Genomic DNA, 27,871 nt, shown 5'->3' on the forward strand with positions numbered 1-27,871 from the left:
GGTCACCACCCCATTCTAAAAGTGAACTTGACCATTGTTACTTGGCAAGCGTTCTAATTTGGATCTTAAAAATTTCATCACTTAAATATTCAGAGTGAGATTTATACTTTCCTAAGGGAAAGTGCTGGGGAGGGGAAGGAATTGTTCCTCTTGGACACATCCACAAAATAGATCATCAAGTGGAAAACCAGAGTCAATCCCACTTCCCAACCATAGGAAATGACTGGCTATGTTTTCCCCATCTCTGTTGGCTGACAGTATTGAGAGCAAAGAGTCAATCCTTGATTTTCATGAGCTTTCTCTTAATAACCCATTGGCTTTGCATGGTTTATTTCTTCCTTGCAGAAGACACCAGCTGCCTTTGCGCTCCAGTGAGTAGAAAACGAGCACCTGGTCTCCAAGGCTCCTGCTCCAAACCTTCTGGCAATCGCCAGAGTAGCAGGACCAAGCCATGTTAGTGCACCAATTCATCTTCCTGAGTTGGCTTTCAAATCTGGCATGATGGTACAGATTACAAGCTGTTACGGCTTTTATTAAATTCATATGTGCTGCAGGAGCATCTGTGGATTGGACTTTAAGCTAACTATTTGTAATGTCTAGGGAAAGCAGCGTCTAATATCTGAGAAGCAGCTACTTAATTCTTTGATATTTTGATGGGGGGGAAAGAAGAAGAAAAATGTCTAAATAAACGAATGAAACCAGAAAGGACTCTCAGTCTGTTCCCCATGTTTTAGAGAGCTTGTGCCTGGCCACTTTTTAATTGACAGTGCACATCTATATGTGCCAGACCCTTTTGACATAATGTAGACAAAAAGCAGAAGAAGCAATGTCCAAGGATTACCACTGTCCAATTAATTGTGGGTAATGAAAGAATGCATGGGAGCATGAAGAAGCCAGATAATATAAAGCAAATTTCAGGCTGTGAATGTGAAGTAGGTATTTATTCAAAAGTTGTTTTCTTCCCGTTTAATTTTGAAGCCAAAAAAATTGCATGCACCATCTGAATGGCTAAATAAACCCTAATTTGTTGGAGATACTTAGAATCTAAAAAGAACTCTTCATTATTTGCTTCACTGTAAAGAACTATTTTTGCAGCTATAAAAACCACCCAATGAAATGTGCATATTGTGCTGTCAATTTGCGTCACTTCCTTGACATTTTTGGTCTGACACACATGGTTTGGTTTTCAGAAAATGGCTTAAATATCTTGGGCATGAGTGGTGGGGAATCCATATAAAGAGACAGGACTTAACCACATTTCAGCACTAAAGGTCAAGGATCAAATTGCCACCTTTAAGCACACAGCTTGTCAAATGCCTTTATGCTCTGTTGCTTTGTTTTCACTTAAAAGGGATAATGTAATGGCACAAAGTCTCCCCAGCATTGCTACTCAGTCCAGTGGCTTGAGGCATACTCAGTGAACACAAACACATCCTTTAAGTACAACAGTCTGCCTTACCTTGATATCTTTCCATCAGATCACCTGGTGTCACTCGATGGTGGTAAGCGTGGCAGACTTGTTTCTTCATTCAATGCGCAAAATTCTGGATGTTTATGTAGAGTAATAAATATATGTCTCAGATGCAGGGCACATCTGATATTTCGTGATGTCCCATCTCCTCCGGTGTCTATATGGAGTCCGTGTGTTCGGTTTGAAATGCTTGTAAACTGCTTAGAACTGTTTTTTCTAAACTGTGAGGCAGTATATAAATTACCGCAGTTAATAGATCCCCCCCTAGTTTATATTTGCCTGTTGTTGTTGTTTCCAAACTGCCCTTTGTCCGAAGAACACAGGGCGCCTTACAATATTTGTTGTTGTTGTTTAGTCATTTAGTTGTGTCCGACTCTTCATGACCCCATGGACCAGAGCACGCCAGGCACTCCTGTCTTCCACTGCCTCCCGCAGTTTGGTCAAACTCATGCTGGTAGCTTCCAGAATACTGTCCAACCATCTCGTCCTCTGTCGTCCCCTTCTCCTTGTGCCCTCCATCTTTCCCAACATCAGGGTCTTTTCCAGGGAGTCTTCTCTTCTCATGAGGTGGCCAAAGTATTGGAGCCTCAGCTTCAGGATCTGTCCTTCCAGTAAGCACTCGGGGCTGATTTCCTGAAGAATGGAGAGGTTTGATCTTCTTGCAGTCCATGGGACTCTCAAGCGTCTCCTCCAGCACCATAATTCAAAAGCATCAATTCTTCGGCGATCAGCCTTCTTTATGGTCCAGCTTTCACTTCCATACATCACTCCTGGAAAAACCATAGCTTTAACTATACGGACCTTTGCTGGCAAGGTGATGTCTCTGCTTTTTAAGATGCTGTCTAGGTTTGTCATTGCTTTTCTCCCAAGAAGCAGGTGTCTTTTAATTTTACAATATTAAAAAACAAAAATACATACCATAATTTTTCTTTCTTTCTTTCTTTCTTTCTTTCTTTCTTTCTTTCTTTCTTTTTATTTTTTAAATTATTTATAACCCGCCCATCTGGCTGGGTTTCCCCAGCCACTCTGGGTGGTTCCCAACTGAATATTAAAGCACAATACAGCATTAAACATTATATAACGAACAAATAACAATAATGAACAAAAAGAAGAAGGCTCTGCCTGCACCCACAGTTTAAAAGGCCATAGATTGTTTAATTAGCCAAAGGCCTGGAAGAGGGGGAATGTTTTTGCCTGGCATCTTAAGGTATGAAATGAAGGTACCACATTAGCCTCCCCAGAGAGAGCATTCCACAAGTGAAGAGCTTGTGGCCCATTCTCGTGTTGCCCCCCTCTGGACCTCTTGTGGAGGAGGCACATGAAGAAGTGCCTGAGATGGTGATTGCGGGGTCTGGGTTGGTTCAAATGGGGAGATGCGGTCCCTGAGGTATTGTGGTTCTGAGCCCTTTAAGGCTTTATAGTTCAAAACCAGCACTTTGAATTGGGCCCAGAAACTAATTGACAGACAGTTATATTAGGGTTACCAGACATCCCCGGTTCCCGTTGACAGTCCCTGGATTTGCAAATCTGCCCCCGGGAAACATGGCAGTGGCAGCCTCAGCAGCCCAGAGCCAGCCTGGTAGCGCAGTTGGCTCTGGCTGGCTTCAGGAGCTGCTCGCTGCCGTGGCATCCACCATTTTTCCTAGCCGGAAGTCTCCATATGATGTGTCTTGTGTGCATATCATGTGTCTTGTGCAATCTCCTGTCCCTTTCCCCCTTTGTTTTGACTGATCAGGGGAGGCTCGGGAGTTGCGGCCGGCCAGCCATTGCCCAGTTTTTTTAAAAAAAACTGTGCATTTATGTTTCACAGGGTGCGAAAGAAGGGCTTTGCACCTTTATACAATATGCATGATGCTTGGGCCCAGGGTCTTTTGCCTCACCATCCCCACTACTGACTCCCTGTTGCTACTCAGCTTCAAAAAAAAAAAAAAAAGTGCCCCCGGATTCATTGCAAAAAATCTGGTAACCATAAGTTATACGCTCAAATCACCATGCCCTGATGAGCCACCTGGCCGCTGAATTCTGCACCAGCTGAAGTTTCTGAATCATATTCAGAAGCAGTCAGACCTATATTGAGGTGCAGAAATCTAACTTAGAGGTTACCAGAGCATAGACAACAGATGTTAGGCTATCTCTGTTCAGATAGGTGCACAGCTAGGCTACCAGCCAAGCTGATGGAAGGCACTCTGTGCCACCAGGGCCACCTGAGTCTCAAGCCACAGCAATAGTTCCAGAATTACCCCCAAGCTGTGTAGCTGCTCCTTCAGACGAAATGTAAGCTCATCAAGAGCAGGCAACCTCCTATCCATCCAGTTTTATCTGGATTCAGCTTCCGTTTGTTGGCTCTCATCCAGTCAATTACTGAGGCAAGACAAGATAGCATCATCTTCACAACAGAACACAACATGTCCACTATACATTTTTGCACTATAATAATGCCAAATAGCGAAAATGTATATAACTTCAGCTGAGCTAAATACAGTTTATGTAAACGAATCAAAGCTCTCAGGAAAAATCATGTTGACATCCTCCTGTACAAAGAGTTCTGTACTCAGTTTGTCTTTGCTGAGGCTTGGTGTGTAGCATTGCATTTTATAGCCTGTTTTCATGGTGCTACTGTTTGTTCAGTTCCCAGCTAACAGAACATTTTAAAATGCTGTCTCCCCAGCAGCGAGGAAACACTCCAGGAATCTGATGCTTTCAGGAATAATTTGTGGCTGTTAAGGAAACCAGCATTGCAATCAAAGACTGTTTATTGAAATAGAACAAAACAGACTGGACTCTCATTTTAATCTTTGAATAATTGGGGAGAATTTGATGGGCTAACTTGAGTCTCGTTTCTCTCTAAAGTGAATGACAAGAAATTTTATTAGACATTCCATGAATTCCTGCAATTGTCCTTTTCTTTATTATTCACCTCGGTCTGCGCTAAAGCTTTTATATAGATGGCAGCTATTTTACTCTAAATATGATGAAGGAGATTATGCTTTTTGTCTTGAGTTGTGGACAATATTTTTCATGGCCATTGAAAAATGATTTGAATTGTCAGAATTCCCTTATTTGTTAGACGAATTGATTTATTTTATTTTTAATATATTCAGTATTTCTTACATGAGTGTCACTGTAGAAAAACCAAGTGATTGGCAGTTCAGTGGAAGTTGTGGAGTTTCCACCATCTAAAAAACTGAGCACTGGACACAGTCCTTTAAAAGTGCAGTCCTAATACATGTCTTCCAGAAGCAAATTGGTATGGGGCTGCAGCCCAGATCTCCTGAACCTCAGAGAAAGAGACATGTCTGCTGCTGCTCTTCCCAACCATTCTCTTCCCAGACTTGCCATCTACCTCACCTCATCTGCTGTTGTTTTTACTTCTTCAGTAAAGAACAGTTGGTATGGAAGGAGGCGGGCAGCAGGATCATGGCAGGATGATGTAAGCCTGCCTTTTTGCCTGCATTAGGGAGAGATTCAAAGGGCTGCATCCAGTGTGCATTTTGCAGGCTGACAACCCAAGGAGTTTACTACCAGAATCCCTGTTCATGTGAGCTGGCATTCTGCAGAGTCATAGGTTTCTAGAATGGAGTGCTTCTTTCCTGTTATTCATTTTTATTTACTTAATCAAATTTATAAACTGCTTAATCATCAAAGCCTCAAAGTGGCTTGCATAAAACATACATTAAAATTACTGTGAAAATCAGATATTAAAAAGAAGTTAACCTTATTCGTTTTTTGAAAATGGAAATGAAATCAGTTTTTAAAATACACATTCAAAATAAATAACATAGAATTGCATGTCAGATTTACATGGCTAGATAGGCTTGAACCAATTCCCTCTTTTTTGTAATAGGCATTGAAAACAGTATAATGAAGAGGCCCTGCCTAATATCAATCAACAGGTTCAAAATGAACACTAGGGACTCAGCTACATTTGTAAAGATAAAACACTTTATATGTGTTATAACACTGTGACACCAGATGGCACTGTGGAGTCCAGTCTTTTGCCAACGGGATTCCCCTGTATAATGTTTACAACACATTCAACTGAATCACTTCTTGGATGTGTCTAGATCCAGCCTAGGTAGCATCTATAAAAGTTCCAGTTGCACAGATAGAAATGGTCCAGTGGTCATGTATAATAGTTCAGTGGAGGCGAGTCCATTCGAAGCACTGCACCCAACCACCTCAATCTTAGCCACCATAAGTCCTTTGCTGACTTCTTACCTACAAGTTCAGAGGGTGGCACTGACTGTCAGCCTCCTCCTCCTCAAGGGCAACTCAGTGTTGCCCTTGTAGAACTCAGCAAAGGGAGAAATGGGAACAAAACTACAATTAGTTGGTTCCAGCCATCACTGGTCTTGGCTCCACCTGTCTGGCTGTGGCTCCATCTACTGTTGGCCTCCTGCCTTATGCTCTACCAGTCCCAATGGGCAGCAGCCAACACTGCAATAGTTTGTCCCTAAGTGCCTGGATGCTAATAGGCTGTGGTAACCCAGAAGCAACATGCTTCTTACAAATCCCAAAATTCTATTCAAGGGGTTGGGGGAGAATCCTTGATGGATGTAGCATCACCGGTAGCACCTACCTGTGTTCCTGACACAGTTTTGCTTACTTCAGCACTATATGCAATAAACAGAGTCACAACATCACCTGTAGTTAAAAGCAATTTTATCAGCCTTTAGATAACATCGCTCTGGCTCCTTTTTAGTTGCTATTTCATGTCTTGTTTCCTGTTTGTTTGTGTATTCGTTTGTGTTTTGAATGCCATGGAGCATCAAGTCCCCAAACGGAATACCACAGCTGCTGAAACTCTTCCAACTTCTTGGATTAATGTATTTATAATTTGCTTTCAGTGCATGTTAAGTATCTGGCAGGCTCGGTTGGGACCTGATTCAGCATTCCTTGCACTCAGTGATTTTTACTGTGTTGAATCGATGTCTTCAGAAGCAGTAATTCTTACACAGCCAATAGAAAGAACTGCCTCAGCCTAACCACATTCAAAACGCAACATTAGCACTTGAAACATAATGTACACCTTGTAAAAACCAACATATGACCTCATGGTCCTTTTTACAAAAGTACAAAACAGAGCCTTGGTCTCTGCTGTTTCTCCCCTCAATACAGTCACCTGATTGAGGGCTGCAGGGAGCAAGAAAGACCCTGCTGATTGTCTCACACACAGCAGAAGCTAGGAGGGTGGTAACTTGAGAGAGGGCCTTACTGGTGGGGCACCCTAGTTATGGAACTTGCTCCTGGTGGGGGACACCACATCTTCCCTTACAGTTGACATTTTTAAGTGTAAGTGAAGACTTTCCTATTTGTCCAGGCATTTGGATCATGAAAGCTATACTGTTTTGTTGGAGTGACTATGGGGGTTGTTGCTGCTGTTGTTCATTTTATCAAAATTCTTTGGGTTTTATTTGATACTTACATGTTAAGTAATGGTGGTTTTGGTCTTTTATGTTATGCCACCCAGGCTGAAGCATTGCATATATTAAAAATTAAGTAAAAACTGCTCTAATAAATAAATGTCTTTAAGTTACGGACAATTTTGGAAGTGTGAATTTAGACAACATGCAGTGCCGTTCTAGGAATGTTTCCTCATAAATGCCATGCTATGTTCTAGGGAATATTCTCCTTTTGGGATCGCAGCCCAAATAGGGTATCCTTTCCAGTTCCGGACAAAGTTTGTAATCAATTAGTACGCATGTGATTAGAACACAACAGAGGGTGAAACATCACAATTACATTTGTATAGAAGCATATCGGGGGCCTACCACCACACACTGAAATCCAAATACAGCAATCATTGACAAGATGTAGAGTTACCAGTAACTCTCCTTTATCACCTCCACCACCACCTCAAAAACATTTTATGCCCTTGTGATAAATTAATAGATTGCTTTTGTGTTTGATAGGAAAACTGAAGACTTCAACAGCAAATCATCCAGAGTCAAAATGAATACAGGTATGCAATTCCTATAGTGGGGCAGGGGATATTAAGTTTAAACTCTTTCATTAAGCATATTGTTCAGATGCAAGTAGAACTATCCTAATTTGCTTCAGATAATAACTGTAAAAAATATAGATGACTTATCTATGTGTATCTACTTATATGTCCTGCTATGTATAAATATATGGATTTATACATGCATATGCATGTGTGTTCCATTTCAATATATTTTCTGGTATTTAGTAAAATATATTGGGGCACAATGCACATGTACATAGTCCAACACAGTGGCATAAATCAAGACACTTGTGTTTATGGTGTGCTGTTTAATTCTAAAATGATTGTGCTGTGACTTACTTACAGTGCAATCCCAGACATCAGAAGTAAGCTCCATTGAATTAAATGGGACTTACTCTCAGGCAAGTTTGTATAGGATCACAGTCATACTTTGCTGAAAATTCATATTTTTATTGGTGCATTTCTAAACACCTATTCATATTCCTAAAATTCAGTTTAGGATACATTGCATACTTGCCTTTTGAGACCACTATGTTTAACATTAATCATGGGTCAGAAAATGTGGTAGTTAGCGATGGTCATGAATCCTGTTTGGATTACCATATGTATTTAGAAAAATTATACTGTGTTGCTTCCCCCCCCCCCACTGGGTGGGAACTCAAATCAACTAACAATAGAGTGATAGAAATAATCAAGACACTATCAAAGGACATGATAAAATAAAATTATGATAGAATCATCCTAGATAACAGGTTACCAGTTAAGCTTCTGGGGGGGGGGATCTTTTTATAGAGCCAAATTTTCAGCAGATTCCGGAAGCCATTGATGGAGTATTTCAGTGTTGATGGAGTATTTCAGAGCATTGGCACCTTAACCAAAAAGATTGTGTTCCTTCTACCCTTCCTTTGAACTTAAGTCAGCAGTGAACTGGAAACAAGGCCTCAAATATTGAACAGCATGTTTTCTTCTTTCTACATCAGCCTTACTCAACCTTGGGTCTCCACATGTTTGTTGGAGTACAACTTCCACTATCCCTAACTAACAGGACCAGTGGTCAGGGATGATGGGAGTTGTAGCCCAACAACAAACACCTGGGGAACCAAGGTTGAGAAAGCCTGTCCTACATCACACACACACAATGGTGCAGTTTCTGCAATCCTACATCACATGGGGAGTGGCAACCATGTTGTAGCTGTAACATAAGAACTGGCCCAAATCCTATTAATTTCAATGACAGAATCTAAGTATATCCTTAACACTGAGGAATAGCTTCTATTAGTGGTGCTGCTATCTCCAGTGTGACTAACAGCACAATTCTAACCATGTCTATTTAGAGGTAAGTCCCATTGAATCCAATGTGCCCCATTGGATTCAATGGGGCTTACTCCCAGGTAAGTGGGGTTAGTGTTGCACCCAAAATTGGCTAAAATCCAAGCATTTAAACTTAAAGTGGGTTGTTGTCCAAGCTGTGCGTAAATCCTGGTGGCTTCTAAGCAGACAACATTTCAAAGAATTTATATAGTGGTAGGACTCTTCACCACAAAATGTCTGGGCAATCTGCAGACTCACTGCCTTTTTCCCCCACAGATGGATAATGAATGGGTCAAACTTAATTTGCTAAAATATATCTTTAGTGTCCTCCAATAAATATTTTAGGCAGGAATGTACGATGATAATATGTGTGATAAATGCATCTAATTTAAAAATGATTAAAGAAGCCAACTGTTATATAATAAATGAAAGACATAAATACAAACCACAGCAAACACACACAGCCCTCAGAGACTGCAAAAATCTGTGAGGCTTAACTTTGTTACTGTTAGATCATGATGATGCAAACTTCTTGCAATTTATCCAATATGTTTCTGTAATGCAGCAGCAGGCAAAGGATGACCACCCACAGTTTTGAAGAGCATTTTCTAAACTTAACAATAGCATGCACTCTAGAGGCTTCCTTCTGCCACCATCACTGCTCCGTATTCCAGCTCCTCTTGATAGGAAGCTCACTCTTCAGTGCACTGAATATTCAAATTAATGAATTTGCATGGATTCTTTCCCCTTTCAAGTTACCTGCCCTTGGTGCTGAAGAAACTTTGGCTTGCAGCTGCAGGGGATTTGTGATCGAATTAAGCTGAGTTTCCCTTTCGCTTTAGCAGACATGCCCTGTGTAGACAGGTTCCTTGCCCTTGCATAGGATTAGGATTGATCACCACAACTCTTGTACTTCGTATAATAATTCAGTGAGAGATTGTGCCATGTAGTATGTGGGATGTATAGTAGCCATGTGTTTAAGACACCCAATATGATCTTCCTGTTAGTGGCAGCTTTATTCTAAATTTGGGCTCACAATAGATGCTCTCCTTCAGCTGACTACAAAGAGCATACATTCCTTGAGCTGGCAATTTTAAACGTGGCCCAACATCATGATGCTGACTTGGCTGTTCCCTTGCAAAGAACGGGCCACATAAATTACACCTGATTGAGCAGCTAGAAATTGCTGAGACGGGATTTTGACTGGATCCAACGCACCCAAAGGATGGTTGAGTTTTCTGCTGTCCCTTCAGCTATATTCTGCTTTGCAAGGCCCATCCAACCTTAGGAGCAAACTTACCCAGGATTGCCTGTTTCAGCAATGTGCATATACCTTGGGGGAAGAGAGCACTACTGCCTGCAGTTTGGCCAAAAGCACACGCAGGCAACTTTGCAGCTCGTGATGATGCCCCCAGTATTTCAGGGAACAAAATGAATTCAAGACCTTTGTATTCATCATTGTCCATCCAGGGTATAGGCACAGATGTCAAAGGGAAGGTACAAAGAACTGCCAGACATTAAAAATGCAGCATTCTAGAGGAATCATAGAATCATAGAGTTGGAAGAGACCACAAGGGCCATCGAGTCCAACCCCCTTGGAGTTCTTCTCCCCATTCTGTACTACCTTTAAATGAACTATAAATGTTCTCCTTTATCTATCTAGCTTATCTGGAAGGCACTTAGAAGGAGAGGGTCCTGTAACAACATAATTTAGTTTCTTCCTAGATATCTCCTGTTACACATAGGGGGAAGACACCCATTTTAGTAATCTGTATCAAAGTATTCCATGAAGGAACATACCAAATCACACAACAAATCCTACTTTATGACTCAGATCTTTTTTGGTCCACGCAGTGTGTTCTTTATTGAAAAGGTAATGTTGTGTCAATTTTGATCTTCCGTTTTAGTCTTTTTGTGGTGAGTTAGGTACACACAACAAGTGGTCTTTCCAGTACTGGAAAGCGCATGATAAATCTATCTTGGCTTGGGTATTCTTTGGAATGGCAGTAATAATTAACTACAGCTTCCCCGGCCCTTCGGTATGTATGTACAAAACCCAGAAGATCAACAGCAATTTCTAACCGCATGAGTTCTATGTCCACATTTACATAGTTCACTTAACTCCACTTGATCTGTGTTGCATGTGCTTGCTCTCTCTATGTTGTGGGCCTGTGTCATTTTGTGCTTTCAGATAGTGGTGGGTGTGCTCGCAAACGTGCTGCCATGTCTGTCAAATTAACAGCCGTGAAGAGAGTTCAGAGTTCTCCAAACCTATTGACAGCAGGTATTAAATATTAACCATGGAATGTCCCACTTGGGTGCCATTGTGGCATGGTTTCTGTACAGTGTTGAAGCTGAATATCATGGTTGATAATGAATGTGGCTGCAGCTGCTGCTCACAACTGTTATTACGAAATGTTTCTGTCCTGCTGATGTAATCTTAAGCTATGTCCTTGTGGGAACTTCTCAGGCATTCTGGGCTGTGTCCACTGAGAACTAGACCAGCAGTGCACACGCCTTAATTTGAACGAGAGCTTATCTGGGCTCAGCCCCAGAACTTATTTTCCACACCAGAGCTCATGTGAAATAATAGCTTTTGAGTAGTGTGCAACCAAGTCATACTCAGAGTAGACCCATTGAAATCAATGGGCTTCCCTCCCCCACCCCCATTTGAGGGAGACTGATCATGTGAGCTGGAGCCATAATCAAGCAGAGGTGTTCTTTAAAAAACAGAGGGGAGATATGGGGTATCCATCCACACTTCTACTATGCACTGATGTCTCTGGCAGTGGACGAACAATGGCACAGATTTTTTTAAGTGGGACTAAGTTAGTAGTACTAATTCATTTTTTTCTATTTTATCACTGTGGTTGCTTAGCTAGAAACTGATTGAAATCCTTTGGGGATGGAAGAAGCAAAGTACCATAATATTCTCTATAAAATGACATCGCAAGTGTCCTGTAACGCCAGTCAGTATATATTACAAGATATATGAATGCCAGGCCAAATTTTTATAGGAAGACGTTTTCATGCATCATCGCCAAATTGGAAGCAATGTAGCATTTACAATATTCTCAGTACTCTTCAGAATACTGGGTTGAAATGCTTCCCTTTGGCTGTTAGAAACCTTAAACCAGGTTTCAGAAATTAATGTGAGTTTGGCCATTGAATTTTACCCTTGGGTAAGTTTTGCTAAATCAGTGCAGCTTACAGTTTTTAAAGGTTTCCAATGCCAAAGTAATAGAAACCATGTTGGACTTAAAGGTTTGTGGCCATTTTGCTATAAACATTTAAAAGCAGCTTTTTAAAGATTTGCATTTGGCAGTAGCCCAAGAAAATGAAGAATGTTAAAGTGACAACTCTAGCTTCATTGTCCTGGCCTTTCATCGTAAACAGATTAATTATGCAATATAATGTAACATACCTAGACGAGTATTCATCAACAGAAACAGATCTCAGTAAAATTTCCAGCTACAAATCATTAGTGTTGTTAATAGTCACCTTAATTGTAAAGTTGAGAAAAGTCTTCTTACAATTTTATATTCAATTACAATAACTCTGGAAAGCAACTAGAGAATGACATGGACTGAAAAAGAAGAATAGTATCATTTAATTTCTATCTAATAAAACAGCAATAAAACTAATACAAAATAAAGCAGAACCACAGTAGCCCTGAAGTGTAGCCTTCAAAAAGTGTGAATTAATGGAGCCATAAGCACTGATTTATTTACCTGTGTTCCACTTGCCCAAGTTGTGCATAGGTAGCAGAAGAGAAGTGGAATTTCAGTTAATCAATGCATGTTTTGTAGCTCCTTACTAAGCTGACATAAGGAAATTTGCAAAGGTAAATTGGACACTGCCTCATGAAGAACATTCCCTTTTCAGCCTACAACTACTGTCATATAGCTGTTTTAAAGAGATTGATTCCATAGAGCAGGCATAGGCAACCTCAGCCCTCCAAATGTTTCTGGACTACAATTCCTATCATCCCTGACCACTGGTCCTGTTAGCTAGGGATCATGGGAGTTGTAGCCCCAAAACATCTGGAGGGCCGAGGTTGCCTATGCCTGCCATAGAGCAAATCCTCTGCATAATTAATCAAAGACTAACAATGGAGCAGGGATTTCAATCAGTTTCTATGAAGAAGGGCACCATGGCAGAGGTTCATACATTGTCTATCACAGACAATGTTGCTGACAATAGTAACGTTAGAATGCCCTGCCTTAGTTTAGTTTCCCCCTAACTTGTCCCAAAATGCTTTTAGTTACCTTGAGATTTGAATGGTTTTTCTATTGCTGGCATCTCTTAAAACAAATTGACTTGGCAAGGTCAAATGGGTCCAATTCCCCTGGTCTGCACATAAGTTTATGATATTGGATTGTTAATAACAGCATAATAGGTTATGCTAGGTTAAGGAGGCACTGTGCTCATTATGTGCTTCTGAACATAGAGGAAAAAGGAGTATATGTGTTTGATGCTCACTTGTGTAGTGCTAAACTATGGTTTAATGTCTCATCCAAGCTGAACCAGTGTGAAATTGAAGCAAAAGTGCTATTGTGTTATGCTTGCTCACTCTTGTTTTGGGCCACATAACTTTAATGAAGGTTAGAGGGCTCAAAAATGGCATAATGAGCCATTCAGTCTGATGCTGTGCATATTTACTTAGCAAAATTTACTTCAGAGCTCAGCAGTGCTTATGCCCAACTTAAATATGCTTAAGATTGTGGTCTTTAGAAAAAAAGATCTTTGGCTACATATGCCGGTATAGTAAGAGTCATTAAATATGTGTGCCAATAATTTTCAGTAAGTGAATTACCCCTTGTCTACCACAGTGGTATCAAAGCATAAAGTAGGAATGCTAACTGTACTTTCCACATATTAACTTTGATGTTCTCTTTCTTTAGGACTTGATTCTCAGTCACCAGATTCAGGTAAATGGGTTGCTGTTATTTTAAGCTGAATATAACAACACTGTGAGTGCAATAAATAAGGCATGCATTTAAACCCCCTCCCCACTGTTTCTCTAGCCAAACTGTACTAATTTTGAGATTCTAAATCTTGAACTAAAGACTTTTGATACGTGTGAAAGGCTTTCTTTTACATTTGCTGGCCTTTATATAATGGATGATAACCTAATTTTTTGCTTTCTTAATGGCTTTTTTAAATGCAGACCACTCATCCAAAAAGACCCTACATTACATACCAACATTTCTATGTAATTTAGAGCAGAAAGCACTCATTATCTTCAGTTACGAAGTGGTAGCGAAACAGAAGAAATCTGTTCTTGCAGGTGTATAACAGGATGTTTTTAAGGTGCCAGTGGGCATAGAATGGGTAATTCTGTAACCTTACACCAGAAAGACTGTACTGCTGCATGAGATATAATTTGGAACAGCTTTCAGTTAATAAGGGCTTTACTGGTCCTTTTAGCCAACAATAAAGCTGCTAGCTGCAGCGATCAATCTAATCCTACAGCATCTCTTTTGGGTAGCTTATAGTTCTGAATTTTTCCATCTTCCTAAAGGAAGCTATGTACTGCGTATACGCTTTGCGTTTCTTCACCTCTCCAAGTCAGTGTTTGCCAAGCATCTGAGTCAAAGGCAAACTATACCCTTACACCCAAATCACTGTTTGGAGGTAGAACACAGGCTCTGCATGCAAAAGGTCCTAAATTCAAACTTAAAGCACTACAAATATGACCGGGGAAGATTCCTGTCTGACACTCTGGATTGCTGCTGCCAGTTGGTATGCCCTCTGCTGAGCTGGGTGGACCAATGCTTTGATTCAGCAGGAAGCACCTTCCTATGACAAAATTTAAATTTAGAAATAAAAGCTTTGCTCCAGCTTATACCTGTTGTTCAAGGACAGGACTGAGCATCATGAATGCCACAGAAATGCCATGAAAAATACCAGCCCCGTGACTTTTCCCTAGGAATGTTCAACATATGACATATCATTATGCTGCAAGTTTTCCTCAACCCCTCCATGCCACTGACTGCTGCTTCTGCAACACAAGGAATCCATAGATCTCTTGAGTATCATTTAGTGGCAAAACAAGTCATGGTGGCAGCCATTTTTGCTGGAAGCTACATCTAGGAGGCTTGTACAAATGGAGTACCCATGCATTCTCCTGAAGTGACTGAGGGCAGATGCATGTAAAAACCAGACTAAGTGTGGCAAATAAGTAAACGACATAAGCAAAAGCTGAAGGATTGGAGCATCTGGGAATGCTGTTCTGATTTGAGCATTCATTTGTTTTTTAGTGTTATCTGAATAATCTAGAACTAGCCTTTCCTCTCCCAAGAGTTATAATCCATGTCTGGGATTTATCTCATTTTATCCACATAGCTACTTTAAGGCATAGATTTGGCTGAAGGGTACTGATTTGCCCAGGGCCCCCTAGTTAAGCTTCATAATCCAGAGGCAATTGCAACCTAGACTCCTCACCTGCCAGGCATATACAGCTACACTATATTTACGGTGCAATCCCATACATAGATCCTCATTTCAAGTCCCCTTGAATTCAGTAGGTAAATTGGGTAAAAGACTTTGGGATTAAGAGACTGATATAAAGAAAAACAATAGAAAGCAACACCATCATGAAATCCTGACCTAGTCAGGAGCTCAGCAGAACTGCTTCTGGCTTCCCATGATGTTGTCATGTCTAGTATTTTCTAGGCATTTTATACATATTCATTATAAAAACAACATAGCCTGTGCCTGTAGGCCTATAGTCCTATTAGCGGTTTTCCCCCCAGCTATAATGCACCAGAACTCAGTTCCAGCACCTCACAGGTGGGCGCCATTGCAATTAAAAACGAACAAGGGAGGTGAGTTCCGGGACCTCTTTTTCTAGAAAAATAGCACAGGGCATCATTTAAAGCAGAACAGGATAGAGAGGGAACAGCAAAACAAGCAAAAACAGGCACTTTCCCCCCATAAAGTCACATTAATGACCATACTGCCTAACCACTTAGGAAGATAGTTATAGGAGAGGAAGATCCAAATGGCTATTGGTTCCAACTGAGCCAATGGAATGGACCAGCACTTGTCTGCCATGTTCCTCTACTGTAATCTGGCAGACTGGCTGCAAATAGTATGAATGTACCCTTTGTTATTGACGTATTTGCATTATATCCCTTAGACTTCTTTCACGTTTGTGCCACATCATCTATATTATGTTGATTCCAGTCATTGTAGAGCTCATTTCAGTTACTTGACATAATCAAAGCAAATCTTTTGTCAGAAATAAATTTGCTTGGATTTCTTTTCATATAAAAGCTTGGAGATCATTTAACAGTGGGAGTAGAGAAACACTGAATGGCGACACTAGCAGCTCCTCTCTTGCAGCAAAAGGCTTTCGAAGTGTCCGGCCAAACCTACAAGAAAAGAGATCGCCAGCTCAGGTAAAATGGCAGATATGCAGTCTCACACTCTGAGATTATGTGAAATTCTAAAGTTTAATACTGTGATTTCATGAAGTAGGAGAGGCAGTTTCCATTTGATTATTGCTTTTGGGGTGCTCTCCTGACATTATTGCATTGGTTTGTAGTATGATCTCTGTTTTGGCTGTGCATACAAATACTGGTTTGGATGCACAGCTGCTGCTTCACTCATGCACTGAATTCCTTTCAAGGAGTAAAGCACAGCTATGCAGTGTTCATCAGGCTGAAACATATGCCTGGTGTTGGAACAACAGCACAGTTATTTTTTGTAGCCCAAAGTATAGAGTTTGACATAAATTTGAAACATTCACCCATTCTACAAATTACTTAAGATACTCCCCCCCTCCCACTCGCCCACACATGCTCGCCCACACACACACACACACACACACACTGTTTCTATTACTGTAGACCAGAAAATTTAAGGGGCTATGCATCAATTTCCATCAGAACAGTCTGTTGGTTCCAGTGATCCATCTTGTTAATTTTCATCTCTATAATTTAAAGGTGATAACTAGCAATATTGATCCCAAGAGGGGGATGCTTCATATTAATGGGTCAGTATTGACCTCACAATGAATTTGCAATTAATATATGCATCCTGGCTTTCCAAACATCAAAATAAAATGTTTACAATCTGGAATGATGAAGAATGTGGAGGCCTGATTCAAAACCATTGGCTGGATTTGTGTCGGTATCTCTGTTTAAGAAGTGACATGTTTTCTCTCTGTTTACTTTCCTGCTAATGTTTTGCTTTCTCTCTTTCTCCTGTAATATTTATTTTGTTGCGTGGATGCTTTTGGCACACAAGGCCCCCCCACTTCCTCCTAGGAAAGAAAGTTTGAGTAGATCTGGAATAACTAGCCACAAGAAGAGCGAAATTAACTCCCGGTCCGTAACAACCAAACAAACTAAGAAATCTCCTGATGCTGACCACTGTACTAACAAGGAGTTTATACGGAGGGCAGTTTATTCTAAAAAATCTAACAGCAGTGTGTCCTACACACACAAAACCACTAAGCCACTGGCCTCTGTTTACAGCACAAAAACAATAGCTGGAATTAGAACAAGTTTCCGCCAAGGCCACAAACAACCAGGTCAAAAACGTAGAGTTTCTGCCCTGAAATTAACTAGGGCACGAAATGCATCTAGTAGTATTCCTTCTTGTGTACAGCAGCAGCCTGTGCCTGTTGAAGCACCAGCAACTCCACAGAGGCCTGTCTCACCTGCTTGTAACCCAGTACCTGAGATACACAAAGCATCTCTTTCCATTCAGATAGCTCCCATCCCTGATAATAAAGCGGCGCCTGAAAGCCAACAACATCCACCTAGGCTTTCTCCAGACACTTCAGAGACGCCTCCAAACAATATGCAACAAATGTCTACAGTTCCTTCCGCACAGTCCACAGAATGCAATGTGGTATATTATGTTTCTCTCTTGTTTATTTTAGATCTTTCCTGTGTCACCTAACCTTTTTCTCTTTAGTCTACTCACCTGGCTCTGAGTAGTGGTTTACACTTCCTGGGTAAAACTACCTGAGACACCGTATTGAAAACAGTGTTGCTGTTTGTTTATTTTTTATTGGTTTTGAAAGATGTTTATGGGCTGCCTTAGTACACGGAGAGAGGGAAGGAACAAGTGATGTTTAGGTACCTGCTAAGTGCGCACCTTATTGCCTGTGTCCTAGGTATTGCAAAATTCAGTTCTGTAGGGAAGGCAGTCTGAGTAACACCTGAATGACACTGCTTGGAGGTATTGAAATCCTAAAAAGAAGTGTCTGGGATCCAGAGGGGCATGTTCTCTCTTCTATGTGTGCATGGCTTTTCTCCCCACTTACCCCCGCCTTCCTCCTACAGACCCACCCATCAAAAAAATAAAAACAAAACCTGTCTCCAAAGGTTAGGAAACACACCAGCATATCATTCCATTAAGTACAAGGGGCTGAACAAAAAATAAATAAATCAGGAAACCCTTCAACCCTGCCCACCTCTTGTGCACACAAAAGTCCTTTGCACATGTGTGCCAATCTACCTGGATTCCAGCTGTTGTGCTTGTTTTGCCATGGTGAGAATTCTGTGGTTGTTATTCACAGATGAAATTCTTCTTTAATTGCACCAAAAGCGCATAAAGTGGCTGTACAAGTTGCATCTAAATTCAGCCCTTAGTGCTGCACAGATTACAAGGCTTTCACAACAAAGGCAGAAGACTGAGCTGTTAATTTATGTAGGTGCTTGAATTGCTAGGGATATTGGCATTAATTACATTTTGAGTGAGTGTGTTCACACTTCACACAAGGCTGCTCTGATGGCCATGCTCCTTAGAGGCTCTGCTGTTTAAAGCACAAGTTTGAAAAAAGCACCCCTATGTTAATCAGAGGGGTTATCTCTGCCCCTGCACACACACCCCAGTCACCCATAAGATATGCCTCACTAGAAACAGGATCATTGAACAAGGCCAACCGTTCTGATGTCTTCAGCAATTTTTATTATTTTTGAGGGCACTCTTTGGTATACTAAATGCAAGCAATGGAACGGTATGGCTAACAGAAAAGTATTTCATAAAGAGTCCAGTTCCAAAGGGATAAAATACTCTGACATCAGAGGAGGAGGAGTAACAGTGTAGTGGTGTTGTTTCTTTCTGGTCTAATGACTTGCCAGATGCCAGTGCTCGATTGTGATGATATGGAGAGGGTGCTATTTAATGTTTGAGCCAAGAAATGCAACTGCCTCAGAGCTGATATGAGGATTCATAATATAATTGCATTAGGATCTGCAAATGCTGGAATCTGATCTGATCAAGGTTGCTATAGAACTGTTTTATTTATATATTTTAAAAATGAGTTACCATAAATCATTATACAGACAGAGCTATGGGAAAGCTAAACAATTGTTACAACTATATTAATATTAGTACAGGTGTTGCTTTTATTAATCAGAATAAAAGCGGATAGTTTGGTTGTCATGATGTTCGTGTCCTGAATCCCTAGAATCAAAATGTGAAAGCCCAGGATCCAAAATGGTCCCAACTAGTTTTGTGTGCCATGGTGCGGGGAGCATAAAACTGGCATTTGCCCAAGGGGGGGGGGAAGACCTGGCTCAACATGGGAAACAACTTTTGAAGCTGACTTCAGTTTCAAAAATAAACTCCAAATCCCATAGGACAGTTTGGACCCCAGCCAAGATGGAAGATGGAGGCAAGCAAAACATATGTGCCAATCTGAAGAGGGGCTTTTAAACGAGCAACAGGGTGATTAGTTTGGGCAGCAGACAGAGCTGAGCATTCTTTGCCATTCTGCCTCTGCTCTGAGAAACTGGAATGAGTAAAAATGGCACATGGGGGGGGGGCACACAATTGAAAAAGAAAGCGGGGATATTATTACTTGAATCGCCTGGAGACTTGCATTCCAGTAAGGAGCTACTTTTAGTAGCCTCCAAATGTTACCAGCTTTTGTAAAAACATTTCTTTTGGCAATCTCTTGGTAAAACATAAACCAAGGCCCAGCTTACGTTTCTCTAGGAAACAGGGAAAGAAGCACTTGTGACTGGGGGAGGGGGGCTTTTTTGCTTTCCTGCTTTTATTATGTGGTGGATGGCCTGTGGATTTCACTGCAGGCTCTCTTTATGGAAGCAGTATGAGCCACTCACATTTATTTCTTCCATTTTTAGTATGAATCCGCCTTTTTGGTAGAAAGCTGGGTTGGGATTTTCAGCACTGAGCCAAAGTGTTCAGGAAATGCATATCATATATATATCACGTCTTCATGAAATAAAGGCACCTTGCAATTTCTAATAAAAAATATGGTTTTAGTAGTACATTAAGGGCAAATTCCACTAAGGAATTTTTAGTAAAGCTCTCACTTATTTTGGTGGGGAGCTCATAGGAGAAATTACTAGTGAATTCCATATCAGTAAAATAAAATGAGTCTGTCAGGTTCATCCGTCCATTCATTTACTTTGCCACAATTAAACCTTAGGTATCCCATTGAAAGCTCTCATTGGCATGCAGATCATAGCATCTACCAGGTATCTGGAATTTTTACATATTGGTTTGGGTCAAAGTTATTGTAATGGCAGTCAGGGCCAGTCCTACTGTTAGGAAGAGTGAAACATCTGCCCAAGGCAACTGGTTTGGGGTGTCATGAAAGGGAAGCAATTTGTTATTTTCATTTATTGTATTGCTACTGAAAATCTGAGGTACTGTGGCAATTCCTGTCTCTATGATCTGACTAGTCTTGAATATACTGCACCCTGACTGGGAGTGGGTTGCCATTTTCTGTACTGCCTCAGGCACAGAAATGTTCACAGGTGTTATGAGTAGGTACGCAATAATTGGATAGGGAAATGTGGATTTACTTCAGCAACGAGGTTAGACACTTTACAGAAAGTTTGAAGTGTCAGTAGAAGAAAAATATGGAATTGAATTAATTAGATTCCTTATAGGGAAAGGGCAGATATAAGACCTGTTGTATACGTCTCAGTAAAAAGCAAAATGTATTTCAAACTTCCAGTTTTGAGAGAAGTTATAGGACATGTAAACTGAATCCTAATGACAAGTATGTTCATGGTTCTAGGTGAGTGCCCAGACAAAGGTGAGAGAGCATGTGGAAAGGGCCCCGTGTAGTCATTCCTGCACTAAGAATGTGTGCTTACTGCTGCACTAAGAAGTGTGTGAACAGCATGAAGATTCCTGGTGAATATGCATATGTTAGAGTGCCATTGTATCTATCCACAAGAATTTAAGGTGTGCTTATGTTTAAGGGAAACCACTAGTGCAGATGCTGCAGTATACTTGCATGCAGAGGTGTGCAGTTGAGACAAGTGTTGTTTCTTTTAGATTATAAAACATGTATTGTTGTTTTGACGCAAGATGCCTGGATTTGTATTTATGTATTTTGGAAACTAGATCCCTTTCTCATCTGTGGGAGGGTGGAAAATACACATAATCCTCACATTGTGTAGGAAGAGCTCACCATAGCCACCAATATTGTAGTGCAATGTATTGGAAAGATGAGCCAAGTAGGTTCGTATTAGCATTAAGATGTAAACATTGCAACAAAAGAATAGTTAAAGATTATTGTGAAATTCTGTGTTACCAATTACTAGATCATGGATGATTGTCCTACATGTCCAAAAGAGGATGTGCTTGGGAAAGCGCAGAAGATTGAAGATTTTTTAAAAAGAAAAGGGGGGCTTGATTTTTCAAAACACAGCATATTTTCATGCAGCTGTTGGTGCTGTTCTTTTGTATTATCAGAAGTTTACAGACATAAACAAGGGACCCAAAGGAATACAGGTGTTGATAAAACTAGACTAGTTCCGTGAATTGAAGACTGAAAATTGGAAAAAAAACCTTTTACACCTAACTTTAAGCAACCAAATTTTAAAATGTTGAGCATGACCCTCTTAACAATTAAAGCAAGAGGTATTTTTACCCAAGTGTGTGTGTTTGTGTGTGTGTGTTAAAATCTGAGTTTTGTGTGCTATCTTTTCTTATGTGTTAATTAACAACAATCAGTTCACTTTTTCATCTTAGAATCTTAATCGTGTCTTGTTCCTTTGAAGCAAGGCCAGCAATTTGGTGTCATTATCATGCACCCATTCACAAACCTCTTATTAAAATCTGAAATTGTCCACAGTGCTTATAATATACCTGTATCTACATACTTAATGTTAATTGCCTATATAAGCAATCTGGGAAATATATCTTGGTGCAGATATTTGTAATAAGCACCCTGTGCTTATCCAAGGCCACTGTCCAAAAAACTAAGAGTAGTCACAACGTGTTTGGATTCAAGTTTTTTGGGGGGGAATTTCCATTTCACAAATAGTGGTCTCATGAACATGTTGTTTTTTTGACATGGAAAAATCACAGCAAAGTGACTTTTATCTTCCATACTTACATGGTGATAATTCCTTATGAATATGCCCCTCATTCCCTATATCTTAGAAAACAACGTTAAAGAGCTGTAAGGTATCAGTTTTCACCATGTTATGAGGAATTGAGAAGGAATTTTTACAACAGATAAGTTCTTGTGGTGCTTTACAACTACTTTTCTAAAAAATGTAGCATGTGAGGGAACACTTCATATCAGACTAATATTTTTTATTGGAGAATGATTACAAATCAATACACAGACAGTGTATATATACTTCCTGTGGAATTCAGGTGCATGAAGAAGAAGTTTAAACAAGTGATGGTGGGAAACAGCCTATAATAAAGCATGCAAGACCTTTCTGGGAAGGATCATTAGCAGGTCAAGGTCAGGTCAAAGTCTGATCAATGAATATCTAGAAAGGAAGATTGGGGCAAAACCAGTCTTGCCTTGCATGGGGCCCGTGTGTTGGACCAGTTGTCTTCCACCAATTGCAGCCTCCAGTCATGGGTCCTTGGCTGTGGGAGTGCAATGATATGGTTTTAATCATATTATTTTATCACTGATATGCTTGCCACCCTGCCTATAGTACATTAAAAGAAAAGGAAGTATGAAGAAACCTAAGATGTGTTGTATCCAATACTACTGTTCTGCTTGCGAAACAGAACTGTTCCCCCCTCTCATCCCCACTACTGTCCCCTGCAAACCCTCAATATTTGTCAACTTCACATTTACCTGTTTCCATTGTAAGATATTTCTAATTTGAGAGTGTGCTATCCGGAATTCCATTACAGTGGTGCCCCGCAAGACGAATGCCTCGCAAGACGGAAAACTCGCTAGACGAAAGAGTTTTCCGTTTTGGAGGTGCTTCGCAAAACTAATTTCCTATGGGCTTGCTTCGCAAGACGAAAATGTCTTGCGAGTTCCTGCGGGTTTTTTCCCCTTCCCCCCCCTTTTTCTAAGCCGCTTATCCGCTAAGCCGCTAAACCGCTAATAGCGCTAATCCGCTAAGCCGTCAATGGGCTTGCTTCGCAAGACGTAAAAACCGCTAGACGAAGAGAATCGCGGAACGGATTCTTTTCGTCTTGCGAGGCACCACTGTAAGATATTTCTAATTGGAGAGTGTGCTATCCGGAATTCCATTACTTCCATATACATTGCTCTCAGTTCCCGGGCCTCATACTCACAATTGAATGTGCTGTTGTTTTCTAAACTCTGCATATTCAGTGGACAATTTCTCAGCTTGAAAAATAAATTTCACTTCATAGAGGAAACATGGCTTTAGGTCATGCTCACTGTTCATTCATTCATTCACTCATTTTATTTGTATGCTGCTTTTTCACACACACACAAAAGCCATGCTCAAAGTGGCTTGCAACAAAGTAAACAGGGATGTATTTAAAACACTACAAAAACTGTTTCGTAATAGCACAGCGAAACAATAGCAACTATTATAACATAACCCCCCAAATTCAGAGCTATAAATATAACAAGATTACTTAAACAACATGCAGCATCCAAAATAAAAAATAAATAACAGTTTCACCTTAATCCAAGAAACACCATTCCCATGATGTTCTTCAGTCCCTTCCCTGCAAAAGCTTCTTATAGTGGGGAAGCTGGAAACATCCCTCCCATTATGTTCCTGTTGACACGGTTACAGATTTTATAGATTAGACCTGGAAGTTACATACATACATACATATTTATTTATTTATTTATTTATAAAATATTTTGCTATTTTAACTGCTTAGGAACATCAAGTTTCCTCTTAATTGTCTACCCAGCTGCCTTCAAGGTTGTATATTAACTTTCTGTGTACCTTTTGAGTAGCAATGGTGATTACATCAGTCTTGGGTTTTTACCTAGTGAGCATTTTCCATGGTAGCTTCACTTCTCAACCCCACTCACTCTTTTTGTTTTCTAGGACTATCAGTGCTATTTAGGAACCATTATTTTGCCTTCATTCTTAAAAGGAATAGTTTCCTCATTTTTAGTCAATCAGCTCAGGGTCATCCGTCTGCTGACTTGTGAATTCTAGACTTTACATTCTTTTTTTTTAAAAAAAAAAGTTCAACCTGCAGCACAGACATTTGCAAATTTGAAGTTGTGATTTCTTTTAATTGTAAAAAACTGTTTTGCAAAAACTTACTTTGTACAAGAGAACTTCCTGTTAAAGTGTACTGAGGTCCAGGTTTTAGGTCACTTCAGATGACTGGTTTATTGAGTGCTACTGAGTGTTGATCCCAATTTGTTTATGGGGAAAACAGACAATGCTGGCTATCTATGCTTTCTGATTTGTTTTTGTTTTTAGGGAGGCTAGATATTGTTGGCTTAAGCAAATGTTACCCCACGCTTCCAAGTGCAAGTTCTCTATCACTTCCTTTATTGGAAAAAGTCACTCGGTTTGTTGCACGTGGTGCATGGATATTTGGGCAGGTGGGCAGGGAAACTTATGAAATGGGGCATAATCAGGATTTCGTCCTGCTTTCGCTTTATTGTGTAGAGCCCCCTTCTTATGCATAGTGTGTAAAAGCGGCTATTATTGTGATACATTTTACCACTGGCTGAGGTCAGCTGCCTAGTCCTAAAATGAGACACTTTGGTTACTACTGTGGAAATAGTGATATGGCTGAGAATTAAGCTTACTATTGGCCCAAAGAGCAATTCCAATTTTGTATATGGGAAGAAAAACCTTTTAAGGTTTGTGGCAGATACACAGGCGGAACATTATCTAAACCAAAAGTCAAACAATTTAAATCTTGGAAATGAACATCCAGGCTTATTCCAACACACTGTAGTTTCTGGCATTGCTTCCCATTAATACTTGACAAATTCACTTACTGTGTTTTCTTTTGTAATAAAGAGTTTGTTTATTTCCTAATCTATTTGACTGTGTACTTCCTAAGACTGCTAGAAAACACATGGTGTGTGGGTTTTTTTTTTATTTCTGAGAACTCTTGTACACAACAAAAGGGTAAGGAAAAGAGTAAAAAATAAATAAATTTAGTAATATGTTTATTTGTTCTTTTGTTTCTCAAAACTCAGCTTGGAAACCAGAAAGTAACTGCCAATGTGATGGAGGTAAATGCTTCACAGACACACAGACAAACTTCAGCAGAAGCTTCGCCACTGCCTCCTTCACCACCTCCTTCATTGGTATCGATTAACAGACCCTCTCTCTCACCCGACAGTGGCACCCACCCCGTAACATCATTTATTTTGCCAACACGGGATGATTTTTGGCCGTCACGCTTGTATAGAACCCTGGCCCTTTCACGTTTTTCATACGCATACCCTTTCCTAGCTCCTGACACTACTATCCACAGGACTGAAACGGCCTCTGTTATGACCGACTCAGCCATGAGTGAGTACTCCTCTCGCCCGGTGAGCGAGTCCTCCACTGCCATTCTAGATGATCTCCAGAGCTGTAACTATGATACTACTGACTGTTCTGAAACACCTTCCCCAACCTTGAGCCAGATGTCTGCTGTGTCAGATGCCACCACCTTAACCACCACTGCTGCCAGAGCTCATGTAATTATCCTTCCTCTTTCCTCCTCCCATTTTGTTCAACCAGGCTGTCAAAGTGGAAAAGAGATAATCCTTGTTCTTGTCCCTTTTACTCGATGAGCATGCTGGAAATGGCCTACTCAGGTTCTATAACTTTCCTTAATGGGAAAATTTCAAACTCGCTACATGTAAACGCAATCTAAATTTGCTGGTCAATAATCCCAATACTCTGGAGGAGTGATGCTTCCTGTGACAGATGTGATGGTAGCTTCCTTGGATAATTAGTCAGAAGCCTGAAGTTCTCCTGAATTGCTTGCTACATAAAAAGTAGTATTTGGAATACTCTTCCCCAGGGACGTATCAGCTCTTAGATACATATTTATTATCCTCATTTTCCCAGGCCTTAAAAAAGCTGAACTTTATTTTATCTGCTGCACTGCTTTTTAATTATATTGTGTTTAATAATTATTGTTTTATTCTGGATTTTTAAAAATACATGACAGTATTATTTTATTTTTTAAAATTTGTAACAGTACAGATAATTAAAGTATTCATAGTTAAGGTTGAGGTATAATAGTATTTTTTACGATACCTGTTTTAATTTTAACCTTCTATCTAGAAGTTCTGATCCATCAATTTAGAGGCATGTTGTGGAGACAGGTAGGTTTGTGCGTGGTGGTGTGGTGAACAAGAAGCACAAGTCACCTGTGTTCCTTGTTTCTCCACAACATCCTCTCACCCCATTTGGATCTTTCCTACCTAAGAAATGCACATGCAGTCTATCGGGGAGCATGGATCCCACCGAAGTGTGAGAATTGTAGAAGTTGTCTTTTGGTTGTAATGGTGGTGCAATGAAACAGGAAGCACAAGACACACACAGTTCATGTTGGAACAGTGCCACAGTCAAAGCAGCTCATAATAGCGAGGGAAAAGTACTTTGCACATTCTTGGAGATGCTGTCTCATTTATCTCTGCTCCTTATGTTCCAGTGCCAAGCATTGGCAGTGCAACAGACTCTTTGGGGATTTGCTCTGGAAAACTCTTGCTCAAATTAAGCCCTGAACAAATCTTGTAATGGTTATTCTTCAGTCTCACTGTGCTAAAAAGGAAGTGACACTTGGAATATAGGCAAAACTATCTTAAGATGTTAGATAAATGCACATGCAGATAGAATGCTCAAACAGAATGCTAGTACAACTACAAACCTGTCAGAAACTACTGAGCGACCAATATGATGTATGATGTATGCCTCAAAAATGGATTTTAAGGTGTTTGATTAGTACAGCACTTAACCCAACCTTATCTTCCATTAGCAGTGATCACTGACTGCATGAGTTTGCTTCTGATTTTCGCTTTTTCTCCAACTAACATTTCCACTCTTAAGCATTCTTGTCTTCCAGGAATAAAACTATGGATATTCTGACATTCACTTGCTACAAAATGTATTGTTTCTTTTCTTTTCCAGGAATGCATTTTCTTTATTCTTAAGTCACTTCCCTCCAACTGTTTAAATACACATGTCCTTATGTATAACTCAAAAGTCTAATACATGTGATATATACATACATCAGTTAAAATCAGCAACTTGCTTAGTTAATTTCAAATGAAGCATCCTATAGATATAGGTCACACTCTTAAAACAAGCTGGAACATGCCTAATATTTTATAGGTCACTGTATTACAAGATAATAAAACAGTAGATTCTAAAAGACTTTTCTGAATGAAAAGCCGTTATAATCTAGTATCATGCCATAAGGGTTAACATGACAAATGTAAATGGAATCTTTGGTATACTTAACCAGAATGCTTGAACTCAGTGGGATTTTAATCCAAGTAAATGGGTACAAGGTTAGAAAGCTTGCATGACTTCAGGCATGTGACCTCCTTGCTATACGTAAGGTTACAAGTCAACCAGAAGTGCTAAGGAAAAGCAAGTTGGTGCATCACACAAAGTAAGGTTTCTTCATCTATAGCCATTGGTTTCTAAAGCTGCAATCCCCCACACACTTACACATGAGCCAAACCCCATTGATTTCTGAGTAGACATGCACTGAAAAAAAGCTTCAGTGCTACTCATTATTCTGATTTTATAAAGCAGAATGTTAAGTGGTTTGAAAAACAGCAGCTGTGTGATCTTAATAAATCAAAGCATGCCTCAATATTGGCAGTGACTTATCCCCCCCCCCAAAAAAAAAGGCAAGATGTGTGACAAAATTCATTGCCTAGAATGTTAACCACATAACAATGGATAACTTTGGCCATGTATTATATTTTTAGAACATGCTGTGGGTTA

At 40.2% G+C, this 27,871-nt stretch overlaps 1 protein-coding gene across 43 annotated transcripts in view; it reads left to right on the forward strand.

Annotated features, from left to right (window-relative positions):
• Positions 1-27,871, forward strand: part of SORBS2 (sorbin and SH3 domain containing 2) — a gene marked incomplete at its 3' end in the record, with an annotated part of 179,875 nt that overhangs the window by 92,436 nt on the left and 59,568 nt on the right. For 17 of the 43 annotated variants that reach the window (XR_014160000.1, XR_014160005.1, XR_014160006.1 and 14 more), the window contains 6 exons: positions 7,384-7,433; positions 10,939-11,031; positions 13,652-13,678; positions 16,029-16,153; positions 17,004-17,612; positions 25,114-25,602. Coding sequence is in view for 17 of the 43 variants with exons in the window: in XM_081875580.1 (XP_081731706.1) it covers positions 7,424-7,433; positions 10,939-11,031; positions 13,652-13,678; positions 16,029-16,153; positions 17,004-17,612; positions 25,114-25,602 (1,353 nt within the window). The remainder of the gene's footprint in view (positions 1-7,383; positions 7,434-10,938; positions 11,032-13,651; positions 13,679-16,028; positions 16,154-17,003; positions 17,613-25,113; positions 25,603-27,871) is intronic. The other 26 variants (XR_014160018.1, XR_014160021.1, XM_081875588.1 and 23 more) reach the window with 15 other exon arrangements.

This window comes from Podarcis erhardii (genome assembly GCF_964252035.2).
Source record: "Podarcis erhardii genome assembly, chromosome: 9".
Lineage (NCBI taxonomy): Eukaryota > Metazoa > Chordata > Lepidosauria > Squamata > Lacertidae > Podarcis > Podarcis erhardii.